Source organism: Dendropsophus ebraccatus, chromosome 11 (assembly GCF_027789765.1).
Source record: "Dendropsophus ebraccatus isolate aDenEbr1 chromosome 11, aDenEbr1.pat, whole genome shotgun sequence".
Taxonomy (NCBI): domain Eukaryota; kingdom Metazoa; phylum Chordata; class Amphibia; order Anura; family Hylidae; genus Dendropsophus; species Dendropsophus ebraccatus.
This window is the reverse complement of record NC_091464.1, coordinates 7,253,605-7,277,232: the sequence shown is the minus strand read 5'-3', so window position 1 is coordinate 7,277,232 and position 23,628 is coordinate 7,253,605. Positions and strand designations below refer to the sequence as shown.

General features: G+C 46.9%; 1 protein-coding gene across 1 annotated transcript in view; it reads right to left on the bottom strand.

Annotated features, from left to right (window-relative positions):
* Window positions 1-23,628, bottom strand: part of CIMAP3 (ciliary microtubule associated protein 3) — a 72,187-nt gene that overhangs the window by 8,624 nt on the left and 39,935 nt on the right. The window contains exon 4 of the mRNA XM_069945380.1: window positions 18,363-18,496. Within this exon, the coding sequence (XP_069801481.1) occupies window positions 18,363-18,496 (134 nt within the window). The remainder of the gene's footprint in view (window positions 1-18,362; window positions 18,497-23,628) is intronic.

Below are 23,628 nucleotides of genomic sequence, written 5' to 3'. Positions count from 1 at the left end.
TCAGCAAACAGAGACTGAACTAAATCCCACGGTCATGTACCATAAACAAGAAATGCAACGATAAATGCCCTTCTCATTAGAAATTATGACGTAGGTGCACTAAATACTCTATTTTGCCCAATCAGCAAACAGATAATAGCCATTCATGGTTGTAAACTGAGGAGAAAAAATGTAATAATGCAAAAGATGGCTCAGCCGAGCCTCTTACTCCTTCCCCTTAGGACTGGTGTCCGGCCTCCATTGGGGCTGCAGTGGTGTACCGCGGGGTGTTGAGGATACCTGAGGATATACAGGTATCCTCAACACCCCGCGGTACACCACTGCAGCCCCAATGGAGGCCGGACACCAGTCCTAAGGGGAAGGAGTAAGAGGCTCGGCTGAGCCATCTTTTGCATTATTACATTTTTTCTCCTCAGTTTACAACCATGAATGGCTATTATCTGTTTGCTGATTGGGCAAAATAGAGTATTTAGTGCACCTACGTCATAATTTCTAATGAGAAGGGCATTTATCGTTGCATTTCTTGTTTAGGCTGGGTTCACACTATGTATATTTGAGGCTGTATTTGTGAGGCTGTATAGCAACCAAAACCAGGAGTGGATTGAAAACACAGAAAGGCTCTGTTCACATAATGTTGTAATTGAGTGGATGGCCGTCATTTAATGGCAAATTTTTGCTGTTATTTTAAAACAACGGCTGTTATATTGAAATAATGGCAGTTATTTACCGTTATATGACGGCCATCCACTCAATTTCAACATTGTGTGAACAGAGCCTTTCTGTGTTTTCAATCCACTCCTGGTTTTGGTTGCTATGAGGACCTGACTTGAGGACCAAATACAGCCTGAAGTATACAGTGTGTGAACCCAGCCTTATGGTACATGACCGTGGGATTTAGTTCAGTCTCTGTTTGCTGATAGGGTTAAACAGAGCATTAAGTGCACCTACGTCACAGCTTTCAGTGAGAACTGTATTCATATATTTATGCTTTCTCTGTTTATGTTATGTGACCGTGGGTTTTAGGATCAGTGCACTTTAACCCCTGATGATCCGTGGATACACACCACGGGGAAACGCGTCGGGTATGGGTATTTAATATACTTTTTGTGTGTAACGATATTGAAATTTAGTATCAGTTAGTATATGACTGTTACTTTTATTACATCAGTTTGTGAATAATAACTATTTTGTGGGTGGTTGTCGCCTGAAATATGTGGATCGGATGATCCAGGCGACTGTTATCTAGTAGTCACCGATAGGTGCAATTTGGAAGTAAATGTGGTTTATGTGGCGTTTTTAGCATTTTAGCCGAATAAATAAATGTGAAGTTTTACAAGTGTGATACGCCTCTGTGATTTAGTTTTTGATTTATACGTATCCAAGGCCTGTGGTTAGTGGCAATTCACTAACTTTTTCTGTGATAGGGGTATATTTAATTGCACAATGATGGATTCGTTAGAATTAAATGATTGAACACCCAAACTGAATTTATTTCCACGAAAATGTGTTTTATTAATTAAATATTAATTAGTACAGGAAGCTCCATAAGCCGTTAATTCATATTCCCGGCAATAGAGCATTCTGTACTAATCATCACTTAACTTTAATTAAAACATCAAATGTTTCTTCTAATTATGTTAAGACAATAGCATTATTAGAAGAAACATTTAGAATTATATGTGCGCTCAGCTGATTGGCTGTTCGGCTGAGCGCACATATAATGAGCCGGTCCGCAGTACAGTCACTTCATTGTGCTGCGGACCAGCGAAGAGGACACATCGGGGTGAGTATAGAGCTCTCCCCACCCCTTCCCAGCACTGCACCCCTCCCAGCAAGGAATGGGGGTCACTTAACCCCTTCCTTGCTGGGATGGGTGCAGTCTGACATCAGTCTGGCCCCCAGGGGGTTAAGGGGGATGCAATACATCCTCCCTTAACCCCTTGGGGGCCAGACTGTAAGCAGCGATCTGTAAAGATGCTGCATACTGTAAGGAGCACAACACCGCTCACAATGATGGGTGTTGTGCTCCTGTTTGTGTTTTTTTTGTGTGTTTCTCCCTTTTTGTTTTTCAGATATCGGTATCCTGGGGATTACGTCGGATTCCATGGACTACGTCGATGACCAGCTATTGTTGTTTTAATTTTTTTAATAAAATGTTCAATGAGGGGTGTGGGGTTGTTTTTATTTGAATAAAAAAATTTTTAAACTTGTGTCTTGTCTTTATTTCTTTACTTTATAGACTTAGTAGTGGAAGCCGTCTAATAGACGGAATCCATTACTAAGTTGGGGCCTAGTGTTAGCCGGTATAAAATGGCTAACACTAACCCCCTATTATTACCCCAGTACCCAATGCCACCAGGGGTACTGGGAAGAGCCGGATGCCAGTGGTCCCGGAGCGTCAAAATTGGCGCTCCTGGACCGGGCAGCAGCAGGCTGGTAAGATTTAGGCTGGGGAGGGCCTAAACCAATGGCTCTTCCCACCCTGGTGTTACCAGGCTGCTGTCGTTTGGTTTTTAACCCGGCTGGTTATAAAAATAGTGGGGACCCTATGCGTTTTTTTTTAATTATTTATTTATTTAAAAAAAAACGCATATATATAGATAAATATACATTTATTTATATATCTATTTATTTTAACAGTATATTTAATTGCAAAATGATGGATTCGTTAGAAATAAATTATTGAACAACGAAAGTGTCTTTATTACAAAGAGAATGTGTTTTATTAATTTAATATATTAACTATTAGAGGCATCGGCATTCGGCATCATTGCCGGCTATTTTTGAAGTACTCCGTACGGACCGCCTGTCAATCCTCGGCCGCATCTCCAGCCGCAAACAATGGTCTTGTTCATTTTTTACGGGTCCGTTTACGATCGGGCCGTAGATTCAGACATAGTGTGCACTGTGCAGCCGCATATCCTATACTTCCAAGCATACACACGAACCACCAAAAATACCGCCGCACAATTACAGCCGCAAATACAGCCGCACAGTTACAGCGTCTGAACCTAGCCCCCAAGTGTATTTGAGGGGCCTGTATGTTAGAAAGCCCCACAAAGCACCCCATTTCAGAAACTGCACCCCCCACACTCTGCAAAAGCATATCCAGAAAGTGTTTTAACCCTTTAGGGCAGTCACAGAAATAAAAGCCAAGTGTGTAAGAAATTAGAAAATTTTAATTTTCTGTGCAGAGATTTTATTGTAATCCAATATTTTTCATAATTATAAACCTATTACCAGAGAAATGCACCCCAATAATTATTGCCCCGTTTCTGCAGTTTATAAAAATACCCCATATGTGGCCCTATTGCGCTATTTGACGCAACCACAAGCCTCAGATATAATGGAGCGCCTAGTGAATTTCAATGCCTCCGTTATATTTGGTCATTTTTGACTGTACCACTTCAGGTTGGCAGAGGCTCTGGGGTGCCAAAACCTACAAAACACCCCTAAAGGGACACCATTTAGAAAACTACACCCCTCAAGGAATGTAACAAGGGGTGAGGTGAGCATTTGGACCCCACAGGTGCTTCACAGATTTTCCAAACAATATGGCGTGAAAAAAGAAAATTTTTTTTTTTACACTAAAACGTTGTTCTAGCCTTCAATTTTTCATTTTCTTAAAGGCATAAGAGGAAAAGAAAGACACAAAATGTGTAGCGCAGTTTCTCCCGAGTACGGAAATACCCCACATGTGGCGATAAAGTGCCAAGGGGGCGCAGGACGAGCCTCCAAAGGGAAGGAGCGCCAATTGGCTTTTGGAAGCTGAATTTCACTGGAAAGGATTTCAAGGGCCATGTGGCATTTACAGAGCCCTCGTGCTGCCAAGAAACTGGACCCCACAAGTGACCCCATTCTGGAAACTACACCCCTCAAGGAATCTAACAAGGGGTGCAGTGAGCATATGGACCCCACTGGTGACGGGCACAAATGTGGAACAATGTGACGTGAAAGGGAAATTTTTTGACTTTCATGGCACAAATGTGCCCGTCATCAAGGGGTCCATATCCTCACTGCACCCCTTGTTAGATTCCCTGAGGGGTGCAGTTTCCAGAATGGGGTCACTTGTGGGGGGTTTCCAGTGTTTTGGCAGCACGAGCGCTCTGTAAATGCGACATGGCGTTCATCATCCATTCTAGCCAAATCCAACCTCCAAAATCCAAATGGCGCTCCTTCCCTTCGGAGGCTTGCCCTGCGCCCACATGGTGCTTTATGTCCACATGTGGGGTATTTACGGACTCGGGGGAAATTGCTCTACACATTTTGGTTTTTTTCCCCTCTTTTAACCCCTTGTGAAAATGATAAATTCAAGGCTAAACCAACATTATAGTGTAAAAAATGTAATATTTCATTTTCACGCCACATTGTTCCACATTTGTGCCCGTCACCAGTGGGGTCCATATGCTCACTACACCCCTTGTTACATTCCCTTAGGGGTGTAGTTTCCATAATGGGGTCACTTGTGTGGGGTTTCAACTGTCTTGGCAACACAGGGGTCTTTTGAATGCAACATGGCCCCTCGAAATCCATTCCATCCAAATCCAGCCTTCAAAAACCAAATGGCGCTCCTTCCCTTCGGAGGCTTACCCTGCACCCGCATGGCGCTTTATGTCCACATGTGGGGTATTTCCGTACTCAGGGGAAATTGCGCTACACATTTAGTGTTTTTTTTTATCTTTTAGCCCCTTGTGAAAATGAAAAAATCATGACAAGATTAATGATTTAGAGTAAAAATTTTACAAAAATTACACTAAATGTTGGTCTAGCCTTGATTTTTTCCATTTCCACAAGGGGTTAAAAAAGAAAATGAACACAAAACGTGTAGGGTAGTTTGCCCTGAGTACGAAAATACCCCACATGTGGGCATAATGTGCCATATGGGCACAGGGCAAGCCATCAAAGGGACAGAGCGCCATTTAGAGGCTGGAATGGAGGATGGAGGCCATGTCGCATTTACAAAGCTCCTGTGCTGCCAGGACAGTAGAAACCCCCCACAAGTGACCCATTCTACAAGTTTCCATTCTGGAAACTACACCCCATAAGGAATCTATCAAGGGGTACAGTGAGCATATGGACCCCACTGGTGACGGGCACTTACGTAGAACATGTGCCGAGAATATAAAAAATACAATTTTTTTCATTTTCACGTCCCAAATGTGGCCGTCACCAGGGGGCCATATCCCGGCTGCCCCCCTTGTTAGATTCCTTATCGGGTATAGTTTCCAGAATGGGGTCACTTGTGGGGGGTTTCTACTGTCCTGGCCGCACAGAGGCTTTGTAATTGCATCATGGCATCCTCTAATGGGAATGGCGCCCATACCTACTTAGCTGGGGAAAAGGGACAATTCTAATTTATTTGGGGGTATTAGGCCAATTATTAGTTTATAAGGTTGAAAATGACAGGTGTCCATCAAATTCAACCTGTGTTGACCCAGAGGAAGGGAAAAAACCCTCGTGAGGCAGACAACAGTAGCCTCATCACAGGGAAAAAATTCCTTCCCGACTCCATAATGGCGATCAGAATAATCCCTGGATCAACGTGACCCCTGAAATAGGAATAAGGGACAGAATTTAGATAATGTAGAACTCCAGTGACGTGTGGTGCGCCTTGAAGCGATCCAGTATGCAGAGGCAGGTGTCAGACTGGAAAATGGCGTCCTTCCTGATCCCCCCGTTATGCCACACTCTGCACTTCTTCTGGGGTCTCCCTTTCTCCAGTGTGGGGGACGTCACCTGGAAAATGTTGCCCTGGTGCGATACGGGGTCCTTCATATCCAGAAGTGCTAGGTCTGCTCCATGGCTGCTAAATATTAGGGCTCTGTTACTGCTTCTGATATGTTCGGATCGTGCCGCAAGCTACAGGGCAGCGAGGGACCGGAAGAGGGGGTGCTGGTATAAAAGTTATGCCCGTACAGGTGGTAACCTTTATCCAGCAGTGGGAAGATCAGTTCCCGGACGATCTTCCCACTTGTTCCGAGGATGGGGGGGGGAGGGGGCATTTGGGGGCTGGATTCGGGTGTCCCTTCCTACATACACTCTAAGGGTACGTGCACACTGCGGAATCGCGACAGATAACCCTTCATGCATTCCGCAGTTGGCACCCGCCAGCGGAGTGATGCATACGCACGTCTCCATCCGTGTCATAGACTCCATTCTATGCACGGGCGGATTCCGCTCTCCGACCAATGTGTTCATTCTTTGGATGGACGATGGAATCCGCCTGTGCATAGAATGGAGTCTATGACACAGGTGGAGACGAGCGCCCGCATCAGTCCGCCGGCGGGTGCCAGCTGCGGAATGCACAAAGGGTTATCCTTCGCCATTCCGCAGTGTGCACGTACCCTAAATCTGTAAGAGTACCCAGAGGTACTCTCACAGAGTTTGGAGAATTTCATGCCACACCGTCATCTCTTATTGGGACGGTACTGGCGGAAAAGACGTGTCTGGGGGGCAGCTACCCCCAGACACGTCACTGGATGATGAGGATGATGAGGATGAATGGAGGAAAGAAGGATCCCCCCATTCATCCTCACTGGCTGTTTCGGTGTCGGAGGCAATAATAACGTATCCCTCTGACGCCGAAAACACCCTGGGGGCCATCTTTATACGGGGAATGGTATATGGGGTATGTAGTGATGTAGTGTCAAACTTTATTTAATGAAGTGTGGTGTAATGTAGTGTTTTTTACGTGTTTTTTTTTACAGTAAGTATAAAAAAAACCTACGGCAACAAAGGCGTTGCTGATAAATGCCGCACTTATGTGCGCCACTTATCAGCAGACCGTGGCAGTAGGATATAGAAAAAAAACACCCTACGCCAAGAAGGAGGAGTTGCTGATTAGCAGCGCACTTTCGTGCGATGCTGATCAACACTCAGCGGCGATAGGGTGCGGAAAATAGAAAAAAAAAATTTGGAAAAAAAAAAAAAACTTTTTCTACATTCTGAATATCCCTGTAGCTGCTGATAAGTGTATTACACATATCAGCGGCTAGGGGGCAGCAGAGCGCAAAATCCGGAAAAAGACGAGGCTGGAGCCGAAAATAGCCGAAAAAAGACGATGGGGACCGCCGGAAAGAGCCGAAGACCGAAGGAGAAGACGGAGGACGCTGCGAACCCGGAAGACGCCGATCAGGACCCCGGGACAGGTGAGTAATGTACAAATACCTGCTCTGGACCCCTCAGCTACCTAGCTGAGGGGACCAGAGCAGGTATTTACTATTTTGGGGGACTCTGATCGCCGTGCCACCGGCCCGATCGCCGTTCGATCGGCGATCGGGCCGGTGGCACCGTGACCACCATTACTTTTTACAGTAATGGCGGTCGGTGCCGTCCTCGGACAGCACCCACCGCCATTTTTTTCCAGGTCATCGGGTCACCGATGACCCAGAAAGGTTCCGATCGCCGCTATTGGCTGATCTGAATTGATTAGCCAATAGCGGCGATCGTAAGCACGGGGGGTGTTAACCACCCCCCGTGCCGAGAAGCTAAGATGGCCTGCTATGATTTATAGCAGGCCATCTTGCCCGATCGCTGTGTGCGAACACGCAGCGATCGGGGAAACATCGGGCGTAAATTTACGCCCTGATGCGCTAAGTACCAGGGCGCGAGGGCGTAAATTTACGACCGATGTCGTTAAGGGGTTAAAAGCCTCAGGTATCTTTTGTAGGTGTTTAGAGTTAATTATTTGATTCAGATGATTAGGTTAATAGCTCGTTTAGGGAACCTTTTCATGATATGCTAATTTTTTTAGATAGGATTTTTGGGTTTTCATGAGCTGTATGTCAAAATCATCAGGATTAAAACAATAAAAGACGTGAAATATTTCAGTTGGTGTGCAATGATTCAAAAATATATGAAAGTTAAATTTTTATCATTACATTATGGAAAAGAATGAACTTTAGCACTATATGCTAATTTTTTGCGAAGGACCGGTATGTCCACCTAGTGGGTAATGCGGTGAGGCTGTGTTGGGACGGAAAAACGTGAATCCCTATTCACGCTGGGTGGCTATCCTTCTTTAATTTTGATAACTAGACAGAAGGAAAATGTCAGTAGCTAGGTAAGCGCAACTAAAGCTATAAGCTCTACTGCCAATTGCTAGGTTTAGTAGGCAGGGCTGTATTAACAGCTGCTGCTGCCCTAGGCACTAAACCTGAAGACGCCCCATCTACACGCACCTATTGGCGATACCAGACCTGACCAATACCACCATACCCCCCACCCCCCTGGAAAAGACACCAGATTTACTGGCAAGTCTGAATGGGAGGAGGGAAACTAAAAAAATAAAAACAAAAAAATAATTTTTTTCTGTCCCCCTGTTCCCTGGTGCTGCCCCCCTGCAAGGTGCTGCCCTAGGCACCGGACCACGGGTGCCTAGTGGTAAATACGGCCCTGTTCGTAGGGAGTCTCTGATGCCCAGTTTTACCGACTAGGTGGGGCCTGCATTCCTGGTTCTCATGTCACTCTGTGCCCACAGACAGCAATAGGTGGATGTCCATAACTGTGGGTGTAGATACTTCTTCCCTAAAGCCCCCACAGCTGAGTACCTAAGGGTCTGGAAGGGCCCCTATACAACCCTAACCCTGCAGGCAGTTCTTCGTCACCGACGCTAGTCAAGTCATTAAAGTCAAGCTTGTCAAGCCAATAATGTCTAGATTATCAAGTCAAGTCTAAGCTCAGTGGCGTAGCTACAATGAAGGCAGGGAAGGCGACTGCTATGGGGCCCCTGCAGGAAGGGGGCCAGAGGAAGCCTGCCCTGCCTTCATGGTAGGTACCCGCTCCCCCAGGGGTCCAGAGAGGAAGAGGGACCCCCACTGCACTGTTCAGCCCCCTCACTGTAGTGCCGGGTGAGCGGGCTGAACAGAGGAGCAGGACCTGCCAGACGGCACAGGAGAGGGATGAAGGACCTTTGGGTCACATGACCCAAAGGTCCTCAATACATCTATGTGAAGATCAGCCCGGACTACAGGAGGAGGAGGGGGAAGCCTGGGAGCTGTAAGTGCTGTGTATGTGTGTCAGTGAGTGTATATATGTATCTGTGGATATATGTATATGTCAGTGTGTGTATATATGTATCTGTGGATATATTTATATGTCAGTATGTGTATGTATCTGTGGCTATATATGTGTGTGTGTGTGTGTGTGTATGTCAGCAGTGTCTGTAACACTGGTGTGTATATGTGTGTGTTTATGTATGTCAGTTGTGTCTCAAGTGATTGACAGGTTTGCTCCCAAAGATGTTCTGCATCAGCTTCTATTAATGCTGAGCTCTATTCATGGTGTATACATCAGCACTAGTGTAATCACATTACAGCGTATATATGTGTGTATGTCAGTGGCGTATCTGTATATATGTTAATGGTGCCTCTGTGTGTGTATATGTGCATCATTGTCTGTGTTTGGCTGGAGGGGGGGGGGGCCTACAGGATTTATGGGGCCCCGTATAGTTTTTTGCTATGGGGCCCCATGAATCCTAGCTACGCCCCTGTCTAAGCTATTTAAAAGTATTCAGAGACTTTATTTAAACTATATCAGCCAACGAGAAGCTGCAAAGTAAAAAGTGTGTTTTCAAGTCCAAAGTATTTTCTCAAGAACCCAGCTCAAGGGATCACAGTCAGCAAAGTGTTTGTCTGAATTGCATCATAAAAAGAGAGAGTTATTCTGTACTGTTCCTTCAAGAAGATTCTTTACAGTAAAGTTTACACTTTCTTAATTGAAACTGCTGTACTCTGGTTCCTCTGCATGAACACCTGCACATCAACCTATTAACAGGCTTGTGTAGGTATATCCAGTGGTGGGCACATACCACTCCTAGCCACCATGACAAGTGCCTTAGCAGTACATACCATCTGCTCTAGCTAACACCACCTGGCTCCCCCGAATTACTACACATACAGGGCCAGTGGTGAAAGTAGTGCTATCTACTGCTTTATCTGCATTTTTAAAGGGAAACTATTATGAGTTTAGACAAATCTAACATGCTAATATGTCTTAAGGGAAGTTACTTGAATATGGCTCACAAGGTTCCAAAGGTTGAGGACCTCTTCTGTATAGAATCTGCTCCCCGCCCGCACAGTTGGAACCTTCCAGAGCAGAATCTTACCAGAGTTTGACCTCTTTGATAATAGTAAAACCTGTTTTTCTTTAATGCTGAGGGAAATAAATGGATGTGCTAATGATAAATATTTGTTCTATAATTTCAATTACTGTTCTTTATTTGCTTTGGGTTTTATGTAAAGTGACTCTGTACCCACAATCTGCCCCCCCCCCCCAAACCACTTGTACCTTCGGATAGCTGCTTTTAATCCAAGATCTGTCCTGAGGTCCGTTCGGCAGGTGATGCAGTAATTGTTCTAAAAACAACTTTTAAACTTATAGCCAGTGCCAAACGGGAGTATCTGTGCCCTAACTTTGTACCACCCCTCCGTCCCTCCTCCCCACCCTCTTCATCATTTGGAATACCACTGAAACATGTTCTCCATGCACAGGTCCTTAACGATCCAGCCCATGTGCCGGGCTGCCACAGGTGGGGAATAAGAGGCAATCTGTCTGGAGCATTCCTAATGATGAGGAGGGTGGGGAGGAGGGACTGAGGGGTGGTGCAAAGTTAGGGCACAGATACTCCTGTTTGGCACGGGCTACAAGTTTAAAAGTTGTTTTTTTGGACAATAACTGCATCACCTGCCGAACGGACCTCAGGACAGATCTTGGATTAAAAGCAGCTATCCGAAGGTACAAGTGGTTTTGGGGGGGAAGGGGGGGGTCACATTGTGTTTAGGGTCGCTTTAAAATCTTGGACTTGGTTGCTGGAGTGGGGAGAGAAGAGTGGACCTCTCATCAATCTGGATATTTATGGTCTTAAGCTATAATATATAATTAAGATGCCAGATGGGATGCAGCTTGTTCACAAAGTCCAATTTCTCAGCCACTGACTAACAATTACTAGGACTGAAAAATTAAAAAAAAAAAATCAAAATTGTTTACCCAACTCTAATGACCCCCTTGAAAGTATATGTGATTAATCAGGAAACATTCTATCTTATAATTTTTAGATTGGTGAATTCTCTTTAAGGGCTCTATTGCATCAAATGATTATCGTCCATACTTGGCGGATTATTGGCTGTTCTGGCTGATAATCATTTGGTGTAATTGCACCAGTTAAAAGACCACGATTAGCTGACAGGCACAATCTTGGCAACAGGTTAAAAAATCCTGATCATGTCCCTTCTGCATGTGGCTCCGAGTAATAGGAGCGTCAGCAGACAACTGCTCTCTTAAAAGGCCCACCCGAACAATCTAAGGATCGTCTGGACAGCCCCTCCCGCATGGACCCCCAGTCAATGTTCTAGGACTCCTCGATAGAGTGAAACACTTACCTGAAGGGAAAACATTTTGCCTATAAGATGTGAGAGCTATTTGCGTATCCTTTCTTCCTAATGTGGTGGCGGCGACTAGTCAGATTGCGTGGGGAGTTGGTGGTGGTTCCCCCTGCCCGGGTCAACTGGTACGGTGGTGTGGTAGCTGAGTGGGTCTAGGGTCACTGGGGGAATTGTCACGGTAGCCTGGAGTGGTGTTGGACCCACCCCGGACAGTTGGCGCAGCAGCACCACAGTACAGAGGAGGTAATCCAAGTGTACAGGTGTGTAGGTGTAGGTGTGCAAGAAAGAAGCCAGAGTCTAGTGCATTGGAGAAAAAAACAGTAACCATGGTGCAATACAATCATTACAGTTGTCAATAACTTAAGTGCTCACAGGTAGAGAGTAGGTGCTTGAAGTAGTAGGTGCCCAAGGTAGTACTGTGTTCTGCCGTAACAGTTAGTTAGAATGAACAGAAGAAGTGAAATGACTACTCGTACTCATGGATGACCGCTTTATGCCCCCTAGTTGCGGGCTACCCATCCTAGGTGGGTAGTACGAGCCCCAATCCTTGTTACTTGGGCGAAGCAGACTCCCGAGGTTTCCCAGTTGTCCTGCTCTGTGCAGAGAGATATGTAGACATACCATAACTTGTCCCACTGGGGTCAGTTCCTATAGCTTCAGGTAACTGCCATCTACGTTTTAGAGAGGTTCCTGGCAAGATGAATCCCCGTTTGGCTTCTCTCCCCTGGTGGAAGCTTAGCATTGCATACTGGTTGCTTGCATAAAGAGAAACTTTAGTTGCTGTTCTGTGTCCCTGACAGGGAACCTAGCCAAAGCCAGGCCCTGGCTTAAAGGAAACCTGTCACCCCCCGTGCCTGGGTGACAGGTTCCCGACCCCCCGCTGGAGCCCCCTATACTCACCTGATCCCGCCGGGTCCCGCTTCCTGAGCCGGTCGGGTGACTGAGATATCAGCGCCTGAAGCCCGTTGCACGCGCTCACAGGAGAGTCCGATGCCCATATTGAATGACGGAGCATCTGACTTTCCATTCATTCTCTATGAGCATCAGACTCTCCTGTCAGCGCGCCGGGCTTCGGGCGCTGATATCTCAGTCACCCGACCGGCTCAGGAAGCGGGACCCGGTGGGATCAGGTGAGTATAGGGGGATCTAACAGGGGGTCGAGAGCCTGTCCTCTCTAACTTCTATTATCTATTTGGCATGTATGAGACAAGGAATGAGACTTTTCACACCTGACAAATACAACATGACAACGACTTCTTACAATTAAGGAACTCAAATCCTAATACCCCAACATTTGCATGCCTTTGTTCACATACTTTTAAATCCGCAGCTATGTTAATTCAGTGATCCTATTGCTTTCGCCTAGTCAAACAACATTCCAGTTCTGGATACTAAAACCATACTGATGGATTACACCCCAGAGTTCTTAGGGAACTCAGTTCTGTAATTTCTTTACCCTTGTATGAAATATTCAGTGATTCTTTGGTGACTGGTACTGTGCCAAGGGACTGGGGTAAGGCAAATGTAGTGCCGATCTTCAAAAAGGGCTCTAGGACTTCCCCAGGTAACTATAGACCCGTAAGCTTAACGTCCATTGTGGGGGAAACTATGTTAGGGGCTTATAAGGGACTACATTCAGGAATATGTAGTGGGTAATAGTATAATAAGTGATAACCAGCATGGTTTTACTAAGGATAGAAGCTGTCAAACTAACCTGATATGTTTCTATGAAGAGGTAAGTAGAAGCCTGGATAGGGGGGTGGCTGTGGATGTAGTGTACCTGGATTTTGCTAAAGTCTTTGACACAGTTCCTCATGGACGTCTGATGGGTAAGTTAAGGTCTATGGGTTTGGAAAGTTTAGTCTGTAACTGCATTGAAAACTGGCTTAATAATCATATCCAGAGAGTGGTGGTCAATGATTCCTACTCCGAATGGTCCCCGGTAATAAGAGTCAGTACTGGGCCCCCTTCTGTTTAACTTGTTTTTTAATGATGTTGAGAATGGAATTAACAGCAATGTTTCTATCTTTGCAGATGACACCAAGCTTTGTAGTACAGTACAGTCTATGGAGGATGTGCAGATGTTACAGGATGTCTTAGACACACTGAGTGCTTGGGCGTCCACTTGGCAAATGAGGTTCAGTGTGGATAAATGTAAAGTTATGCACCTGGGTACTAATAACCCACATGCATCATAAGTCCTAGTTGGAGTAATAACCCGTATGCATCAGAAGTCCTGATTGGAGTAATAACCTTCAGCATCAGATGTCCCAGGGGGAGTAATAACCTGTAGCATCATATGTCCTAGGGGGAGTAATAACCTGCAGCATCATATGTCCTAGGGGGAGTAATAACCTGCAGAATCATATGTCCTAGGGGGAGTAATAACCTGCAGAATCATATGTCCTAGGGGGAGTAATAACCCACATGCATCATACGTCCTAGGTGGAGTAATAACCTGCAGCATCATATGTCCTAGGTGGAGTAATAACCTGCAGCATCATATGTCCTAGAGGGAGTAATAAACTGCAGCATCATATGTCCTAGAGGGAGTAATAACCTGCAGCATCATGTGTCCTAGAGGGAGTAATAACCTGCAGCATCATATGTCCTGGGGGTAGTTACTCTGGGAGAGTCGCTGATAGAGAAGGATCTGGTGTACATGTAGATAATAGACTACAGAACAGCACACAATGTCAGTCAGTTGCTTCTAAGGCCGTCAGGATACTGTCATGTATATACCAGGCCTGGACTCTCGGGACAGGGATATATTATTACTGCTTTATAAAGCTTTGGTGCGCCCTCATCTGGAGTCGCTGTTCAATTCTGGAACCTGATTCCTAGAAAGGATGAGAGCTGGAGAGGGTACAAAGACGGCCACTTAACTAATAAGGGGAATGGAGCATCTTAGTTATGAGGAGAGATTAAAAGAATTACATTTGTTTAGTCTGGAAAAGAGACGTATAAGGGGAAATATGATTAATTTATTTAACTATATAAATGCCCCTACAAGAAATATGGAGAAAAGATGTTCCAGGTAAAACCCCCTCAAAGGAAAAGGGGGCACTGACTCCGCCTGGAGAGACAAGGGGGCGCTGCCTCCTCCTGCAGAGACAAGGGGGCACTGCCTCCGCCTGGAGAGACAAGGGGGCGCTGCCTCCGCCTGGAGAGACAAGGGGGCGCTGCCTCCGCCTAGAGAGACAAGGGGGCACTGCCTCCTCCTGGAGAGACCAGGGGGCGCTGCCTCCACCTGGAGAGACAAGGGGGCACTGCCTCCTCCTGGAGAGACCAGGGGGCGCTGCCTCCACCTGGAGAGACAAGGGGGTGCTGCCTCCGCCTGGAGAGACAAGGGGGCGCTGCCTCCGCCTGGAGAGACAAGGGGGCGCTGCCTCCGCCTGGAGAGACAAGGGGGCACTGCCTCCTCCTGGAGAGACCAGGGGGCGCTGCCTCCACCTGGAGAGACAAGGGGGTGCTGCCTCCGCCTGGAGAGACAAGGGGGCGCTGCCTCCGCCTGGAGAGACAAGGGGGCGCTGCCTCCGCCTGGAGAGACAACGGGGCGCTGCCTCCGCCTGGAGAGACAAGGGGGCCCTGCCTCCGCCTGGAGAGACAAGGGGGCGCTGTCTTCACCTGGAGATACAAGGTGGCACTGCCTCCGCCTGGAGAAACTAGGGGGCGCTGCGTCGGCCTGGAGATACAAGGTGGCACTGCCTCCGCCTGGAGAGACAAGGGGGCCCTACCTCCGCCTGGAGAGCCAAGGGGGCGCTGCCTCCGCCTGGAGAGACAAGGGGGCACTGCCTCCTCCTGGAGAGACCAGGGGGCGCTGCCTCCACCTGGAGAGACAAGGGGGCACTGCCTCCTCCTGGAGAGACCAGGGGGCGCTGCCTCCACCTGGAGAGACAAGGGGGTGCTGCCTCCGCCTGGAGAGACAAGGGGGCGCTGCCTCCGCCTGGAGAGACAAGGGGGCGCTGCCTCCGCCTGGGGAGACAAGGGGGCACTGCCTCCTCCTGGAGAGACCAGGGGGCGCTGCCTCCACCTGGAGAGACAAGGGGGTGCTGCCTCCGCCTGGAGAGACAAGGGGGCGCTGCCTCCGCCTGAAGAGACAAGGGGGCGCTGCCTCCGCCTGGAGAGACAACGGGGCGCTGCCTCCGCCTGGAGAGACAAGGGGGCAGTGCCTCCGCCTGGAGAGACAAGGGGGCGCTGTCTTCACCTGGAGATACAAGGTGGCACTGCCTCCGCCTGGAGAAACAAGGGGGCGCTGCGTCGGCCTGGAGATACAAGGTGGCACTGCCTCCGCCTGGAGAGACAAGGGGGCCCTACCTCCGCCTGGAGAGCCAAGGGGGCGCTGCCTCCGCATGGAGAGACAAGGGGGCCCTACCTCCGCCTGGAGAGCCAAGGGGGCGCTGCCTCTGCCTGGAGAGCCAAGGGGGCGCTGCCTCCGCCTGGAGATACAAGCGGGCGCTGCCTCTGCCTGGAGATATAAGGGGGCACTGCCTCCGCCTGGAGAGACAAGGGGGCACTGCCTCCGCCTGGAGAGACAAGGGGGCATAACCACCTTTATCAACTGAGGATCCAAAGGTTCTGGCAGATAGTTTACCAATTTACAAAAACCCTACTTACTAACTTAGTATCTCGGGACCCTATATGGTTGATCTTCGATTGGCTGACTCCCACAAAATAAAAGTGCACAAAGGGTTGCAGGAAACTCCTACGATGTATCTCAGCGGCAGCTGACAAAAAGCTATCCTGTAAATATGGAGAGTCTCACAGATACCACCAAGAAAATAATTTTTGGATTTTCCCCCCCGCATGGGTTGGATACAGACTTCTATTTGTAAAGAAGAAATAACTAAAAAGTTGTTGCCGGAGTAATGCCAAGAGGTGTTGCATGAGTATTGCCAGGACGTGTTGAATGAGTATTGCCAGGAGGTGTTGCATGAGTATTGCCAAGAGGCGTTGCATGAGTATTGCCAGGACGTGTTGAATGAGTATTGCCAGGACGTGTTGAATGAGTATTGCCAGAAGTGTTGCATGAGTAATGCCAAGAAGCGTTGCATGAGTACTGCCAGGACGTGTTGAATGAGTAATGCCAAGAAGCGTTGCATGAGTATTACCAGAAGGTGTTGCATGAATATTGCCAGAAGGTGTTACATAAGTATTGCCAGAAGGTGTTACATAAGTATTGCCAAAAGGTGTTACATAAGTATTGCCAGAAGGTGTTGCATGAGTAATGCCAGGATGTGTTGCAGGAGTAATGCCAGACAGTGTTTGAAGGCTTTGAAGGTATGTTATACTATATTTTATAATGATTTGACTAATTATTGTTGTCAGAGATTACATAGTTATAGTTAAGACGGTTGAAAAAAGACACATGTCCATCAAGTTCAACCAAGGAGGGGATGGATACAGAGAAGGGGGAGGGATGATAGGTTCTATACATATATATTTATATTATTTTGGTCTAAGAACTTGTCTAGGCCGGTTTTGAAGCCCTCTACTGTTTTTGCTGTGATCAGATCCTGTGGTGACTGTTCCACAGATTCACAGTTCTCATGGTAAAGAAGGCTTGTCGCCTCCGGAGATTGAACCTTTTTTTCTCCAGGCGGAGGCAGTGTCCCCTTGTCTCTCCAGGCGGAGGCAGTGCCCCCTTGTCTCTCCAGGCGGAGGCAGTGCCCTCTTGTCTCTCCAGGCGGAGGCAGTGCCCCCTTGTCGTTTGAGGGGGTTTAACCTGGAACATCTTTTCCCCATATTTCTTGTAGGGGCCATTTATATATTTAAATAAATTAATCTCTCCCCTTAAACGTCTCTTCTCCAGACTAAACAAATGTAATTCTTTTAATCTCTCCTCATAACTAAGATGCTCCATTCCCCTTATTAGTTTAGTTGCCCGTCTTTGTACCCTCTCCAGCTCTAGAACATCCTTTTTATGAATCGGGTTCCAAAACTGGACAGCATACTCCAGATGGGGCCGCACCAAAGCTTTATAGTGCGGTAATATTATATCCCTTTCCCATGAGTCCATGCCTGTTTTAATGCATGACAATATCCTGCTGGCCTTAGAAGCAGCTGACTGACATTGTGTGCTGTTCTGTAGTCTATTATCTACAAGTACACCCAGATCCTTCTCCATCAGCGACTCTCCCAGAGTAACTCCCCCCAGGACATATGATGCATGCGGGTTATTAGTACCCAGGTGCATAACATTTATCCACATTGAACCTCATTTGCCAAGTGGATGCCCAAACACTCAGTGTGTCTAAGTCATCCTGTAACATCTGCACATCCTCCATAGACTGTACTGTACTACAAAGCTTGGTGTCATCTGCAAAGATAGAAACATTGGTCTGCTCTGGGGTACTTCAGCAAAAACTTTCAGATTAACTGGAGCCAGAAAGTGCCAGAGAATTGTAATTTACTTCTATAAAAATCTTAAGTCTTCCTGTACTTATCAGCTGCTGTATGTCCAGCAGGAAGTAGTGTATTCTTTCCAGTCTCTAGAGCAGGAGAGGTTTTCTATGAGGATGTGCTACTGCTCATGACAGTTCCTGACATGGATAGAGGTGGCAGCAGAGAGCACTGTGTCAAACTTAAAAAATTATACCACTGCCTGCAGGACATACAGCAGCATACTGATAAGTACTGGAAGACTGTAGATGTTTTAATAGACAGAAATTACAAATCTCTGGCATGTTATGACACCAGTGGATTTGAAAGAATTTTTTTTGTTAAAGTACCCCTTTAAGATGCAATTTAAGATTCATTTTCAACTCACCCCTTGGTACTTAGGGAGAGAACAAAGTAATCACCCATCTATTGCTTTATAGTCAGAGTCATATTCTTTTACCAGCCTGGTGTACAGAGAATCCATCAAGCTCTCCTTCCCCACCCTTCTACCATACTCTCTTCTCTCCAATGACAGTTTATACAAATGACAAAAATAAGACAACAACAAGTATATTAAACAGAAAGTAATACAGACATTACCTAGGGTTTAAGACAACATCTGTCTTCTTATCTGGAAATCTTATAGCTTTGATGTTAAAGGGGGCAAAGCTTGGTGAGAATGCGTGCTCTCTGGACCAGAATTGCTGATATTCTGCAGGACTAGGTGTCTTCATCTAAAAAATAAGATTTTTACTAAGGACCTGTTCACATGTACAGACTCACAGCTGAAATCTCGCTGCGAGTTTTGCAGCGAGATCAGCTACGAGTCAAGGTCCTGGCAGGTCCCAGTACTACATACTCACAGTTGTCTGAAAGACCGCTGCGAGTATGTAATGCAGCCGCCCCCTTAACCCTGCTCCGCTGTCTGTATATACATTACCTCTCTCCTGCATGGGTCCCGGCGTCCTGCTCTCCCGCCCAGCCAATCAGTGGCTGTGGCTGGGCAACACACTGATTGGCTGGGCAGGAGAGCAGGACGCCGGGATCCTGTGCAGCAAGGAGAGGTAATGTATATACAGATAGCGGAGCAGCGGAAGGGGTTAAGGGGGCGGCTGCATTACATACTCGCAGCGGTCTTTCAGACAGCTGTATGTAGTACTGGGACCTGCCAGGACCTTGACTCGTATCTGATCTTGCTGCAAAACTCGCAGCGAGATTTCAGCTGCGAGTCTGTACGTGTGAACAGACCCTAAGAATATAAATGAGTATGGCTGGCTTCATACTGCATCTTTTTTTTTTTTAAATGCCAATAAAAATGCCATGGCGTTTTTTTTTGGCTTTTATTTTTTTTTGCAAAAACAAAAACAAAAAATGTTTATAGGTTGTCTTACACACATTGGGGGAGATTTATCAAATATGGTATAAAGTGAAACTGGCTCAGTTGCCCCTAGCAACCAATCAGATTCCACCTTTCATTCCTCACAGACTCTGTTAGGAATATGACTTTGCGCTCCTCGGTCCATGCTGGGCGGTCGAGGAAGCGCTGAGTTTGTCTGTGTTTTTTTACTCTGTCTGAATTATGTTGTATTTGACAGCCACACCCGCTTTTCCTGGCAGACTCCTGGCAGTGCAGGGGTTACTGCTCTGCTTGATCTTCTCAGCTGAACTTGCTGCTGGGATCAGGGCTGGTCCAATCATCTGCTGGACTTAGTCTCTGATCCCAGATAAAAAGCAGCAAGTTTCTCCCTTCCCTGCTGACTATTAGAGTTCACTCGCCTGCTCAGCTCCCTGTTTAGTTCCTCTGATCTCTGTATTCTGGACCTTCTGCATCTGACCTCGACTATTCTCCTGTTTGCTGTTTTTGTACTTCGCCGCTCGACTGTTGCTGACCTGGTTTGTCTGACACCTCTTATTGTGTTTTGTTTGTCTGTCCGTGCTCTGTGTGTCGCACCTATTTAGTGTAGGGACCGACTCCGTGGTTGTCCGGGCCGTTTAGGGCCGTCCGTGGCAATTAGGCAGGGTCAGTGGGTGGGGTCAGCTCAGGGCTCACTGTCCGTGTCTTGTCAGACTGCCTTTGCCATACTGACCATAACAGAATAGTCAGCCTAAAATATTTGTTGGGGTAACCTAGCATTATGGACGCCATGAAGACTCTGGTGAACCAGATGCAAGGTCTGAACACGCTGGTTCAGAACCTTGCTGAGCGCGTCCAGGAACAAGAGACTGCACCCCGACAGGTGACCATGACCACCCCTCTATTTCCGGAACCTCCTGTGCAGCTCCCTGAAAAGTTTAAGGGAGACAGGAAGCATTTCCGAACATTTAGAGAGGGGTGCAAGTTGTTTTTTCGTTTGTGCCCCTGCTCCTCTGGAGATGAGGACCAAAGGGTGGGCATTATTATGTCCCTCTTGCAGGGTCCTCCTCAGGAGTGGGCTTTTTCATTACCCCCTGGATCCATGGAGTTGACCTCTGTGGATCAATTTTTTGCTGCCCTAGGACTCCTGTATGACGATCCCGACTTAGTAGCTGAAGCTGAACGCCAACTGACTTCCATGAAACAGGGAAAGAGACCGGTGGAGGAGTACTGTGCGGAATTCAGACAGTGGTGTGTGTCATCTGGCTGGAATGACCCCGCACTGCGGTGCCAGTTCCGGATGGGGTTGTCGGACCAGCTTAAAGACCTATTAGTGGTATACCCTACCCCCGACACCTTAGAAGAAACAATGACTTTGGCGATTAGGGTTGACAGGCGACTCAGAGACAGACATAGGGAGAAAGGAACTTCTGAGTCTTCTAGTTCTCTTCCTGTCATTGACTCTGTTTCTCAGCCTCCTCCTTTTGTTCCTCTGTCACAAGAAGAACCCATGCAGCTTGGAGCCTCAGATGCCAAGACCCGACGAGCCTTCCGCCTGCAACACAACCTCTGCCTATACTGTGGTAAACTCGGTCATCGTGTGAGGTCCTGTCCTGCTAGACGTGACCAGCCAGCTGAAAGACTCCAGCGCCTGAGTGACCATCGAGGGGGTCATTCAGGCGCACAGGTATCCCTTGAACATAAAAATAAATTATTGGTACCTATCTCACTTTGTTTGGGGGACAAATTGGTCTCGGGTTTTGCTCATGTGGATTCTGGGGCCTCCGCCAATTTCATTAGCTCCGGTTTTTGGTCACGTTTAGAGGCATGTCCGCTTTTGCTCAATAATCCGTTAACCATCACTGGTGCAGATTCTGCCCCTTTGGCCCGGGGTAGAGTCTGCTATGTCACTCCATCTATGGAGGTGCAGGTTGGGTCGATTCACCAAGAAATGCTTGACTTTTTAATCATGGACAATTTATCTACTGATGTTATTCTGGGTTTACCTTGGTTGAGTAAACATAATCCTGTTTTTGATTGGTCCACTCGTGAATTGGTAAAATGGGGATCTGAGTGCTCTCCTCATTGTATTTCGCTGAATGCCGCAGATGTCTTCCCCAAGGAGGGGGAGATCCCGGAGTTTATTTCTGATTTCTCAGATGTATTTGATGAGAAGGCTGTTGATGTGTTGCCACCTCATAGGCCATATGATTGCTCCATTGATTTGATCCCTGGTACTAAATACCCTAAAGGTAGAATTTTTAATTTGTCTAGGCCTGAGAGGGAGGCTATGCGAGAATACATTCAGGAAAGTCTCCGCAAAGGTCACATCCGTCCCTCCAGCTCTCCCATGGGTGCAGGGTTCTTTTTTGTTGGTAAAAAGGATGGTGGTCTTAGACCGTGTATTGACTACCGAGAACTAAATAAGATCACTATCAAAAACCAGCACCCCCTTCCCCTTATTCCAGATCTCTTTAATCAGATTGTGGGTGCTCAGTGGTTCTCCAAAATAGATCTTCGTGGGGCCTACAATCTGATCAGAATAAGAGAGGGGGATGAGTGGAAGACCGCCTTCAATACCCCTGAGGGACATTTTGAGTATCGGGTGATGCCATTTGGTCTGAGTAATGCCCCTGCAGTGTTCCAGCATTTTGTGAATGACATATTCAGGGAACATCTGGGCAAATTCTTGGTGGTGTATTTGGATGATATCCTAATTTTTTCGCCGGATTGGTCTTCCCACGTAAACCATGTTCGCACTGTTATGCATTTGCTTAGAAGTAATAACTTGTTTGCCAAACTGTCCAAATGCCAATTCGGAATCCAGAAGGTCTCTTTTCTGGGGTATATAATTTCTCCCAACTCATTTAGTATGGATCCTGTCAAAGTGGCAGCCATTGAGAAATGGGAACGTCCCACTAACCTCAAGGCCTTGCAAAGATTCTTGGGATTTGCCAACTATTATAGAAAATTTATTAAGGGATTTTCCATAATTGCTAAACCCCTTACTGACCTGACCAGAAAAGGGGCTGACCTAGATAACTGGACTCCCGAGGCAATAGAGGCATTTGGACAGTTAAAAAGATGTTTCTCTAAGGCACCAGTGCTAATCCAGCCAGATCTGGAGCAACCTTTTGTTATTGAAGTTGATGCTTCAGAGGTGGGAGTTGGTGCGGTTCTTTCTCAGGGCCCTGAGAGTCTCACCAACCTCCGACCAATAGCTTACTTCTCCAGGAAATTTTCTCCAGCAGAAGGAAATTATGATATTGGTAACAGGGAATTGCTTGCCATCAAGTGGGCATTCGACGAATGGAGGCATTTCCTTGAAGGAGCTAAACACAAGGTCAGGGTACTAACTGACCACAAAAACTTATTGTACCTTGACAAGGCCAAACGCCTAACCCCTCGTCAGGCGAGGTGGGCATTGTTCTTTACTCGTTTCGATTTTGAGATAACCTATCGTCCAGGTTCTAAAAATGTCAAAGCTGATGCCCTATCGCGGAGTTTTGATGCCAGTAATGTCCTCAAAGGTGAACCAGAAAATATACTTGCGCCTGGGGTGGTCCTTGCCATCCTTCAACCTGATCTTGCCACTCAGGTGGTAGAGTCTCAGTCCCTTGCCCCTGAAAATACTCCGGAGGGAAAACTCTTTGTACCCCCCAATCTCCGGCTTAGAGTCTTGGAGGAAACTCATTGTTCTGTTCTGGCTGGTCACCCGGGAATTGCTGGTACCAAGTATCTCCTCTCAAGGCAATATTGGTGGCCATCTTGGTCCCAAGATGTAAAATTATTTGTTGAGGCTTGTGAGGTCTGTGCTAGGTCCAAGGTCCCTCGTAGGTTACCAGAGGGCCTCCTCTACCCTCTTCCTATACCTAGGAGACCTTGGACCCACCTCGCTATGGACTTCATCACAGATTTGCCATTGTCCAAAGGGAAAACAGTGATCTTGGTGGTGGTGGACAGATTCTCCAAAATGTGCCACCTTATTCCGTTGAAAAAACTCCCCAATGCTTGTACCTTGGCCATGCTGTTCATAAACCATATCCTAAGGTTACATGGGGTTCCTGAAAATATTGTCTCTGACAGGGGAGTTCAGTTTGTCTCCAAATTCTGGAGAGAACTATGTGGTCGTTTGGGGATTTCGTTGTCCTTTTCGTCTGCCTTTCACCCCCAGTCTAATGGGCAAACTGAGAGGGTAAACCAATCTTTAGAACAATTTCTTAGATGTTTTGTATCGTGTTCTCAGGATAAATGGAAAAAATATTTGCCTCTAGCAGAGTTCGCGCTTAATAATAGAGAGAGTCAGTCTACCAAAATGTCGCCTTTCTTTTGCAATTATGGATATAATCCCAGGTATTCGTCAGCTCACTCTCCAGAGTCTGTAAATCCTTCAGCTGAAGTTATCTATCAAAGACTGTGCACAGTCTGGGCCCAGGCTCTTGAGAGCCTGACTAAGGCCCAGAGGTCATCTAGCATACAAGCTAATAAAAGACGTATATCTGGCCATGAATA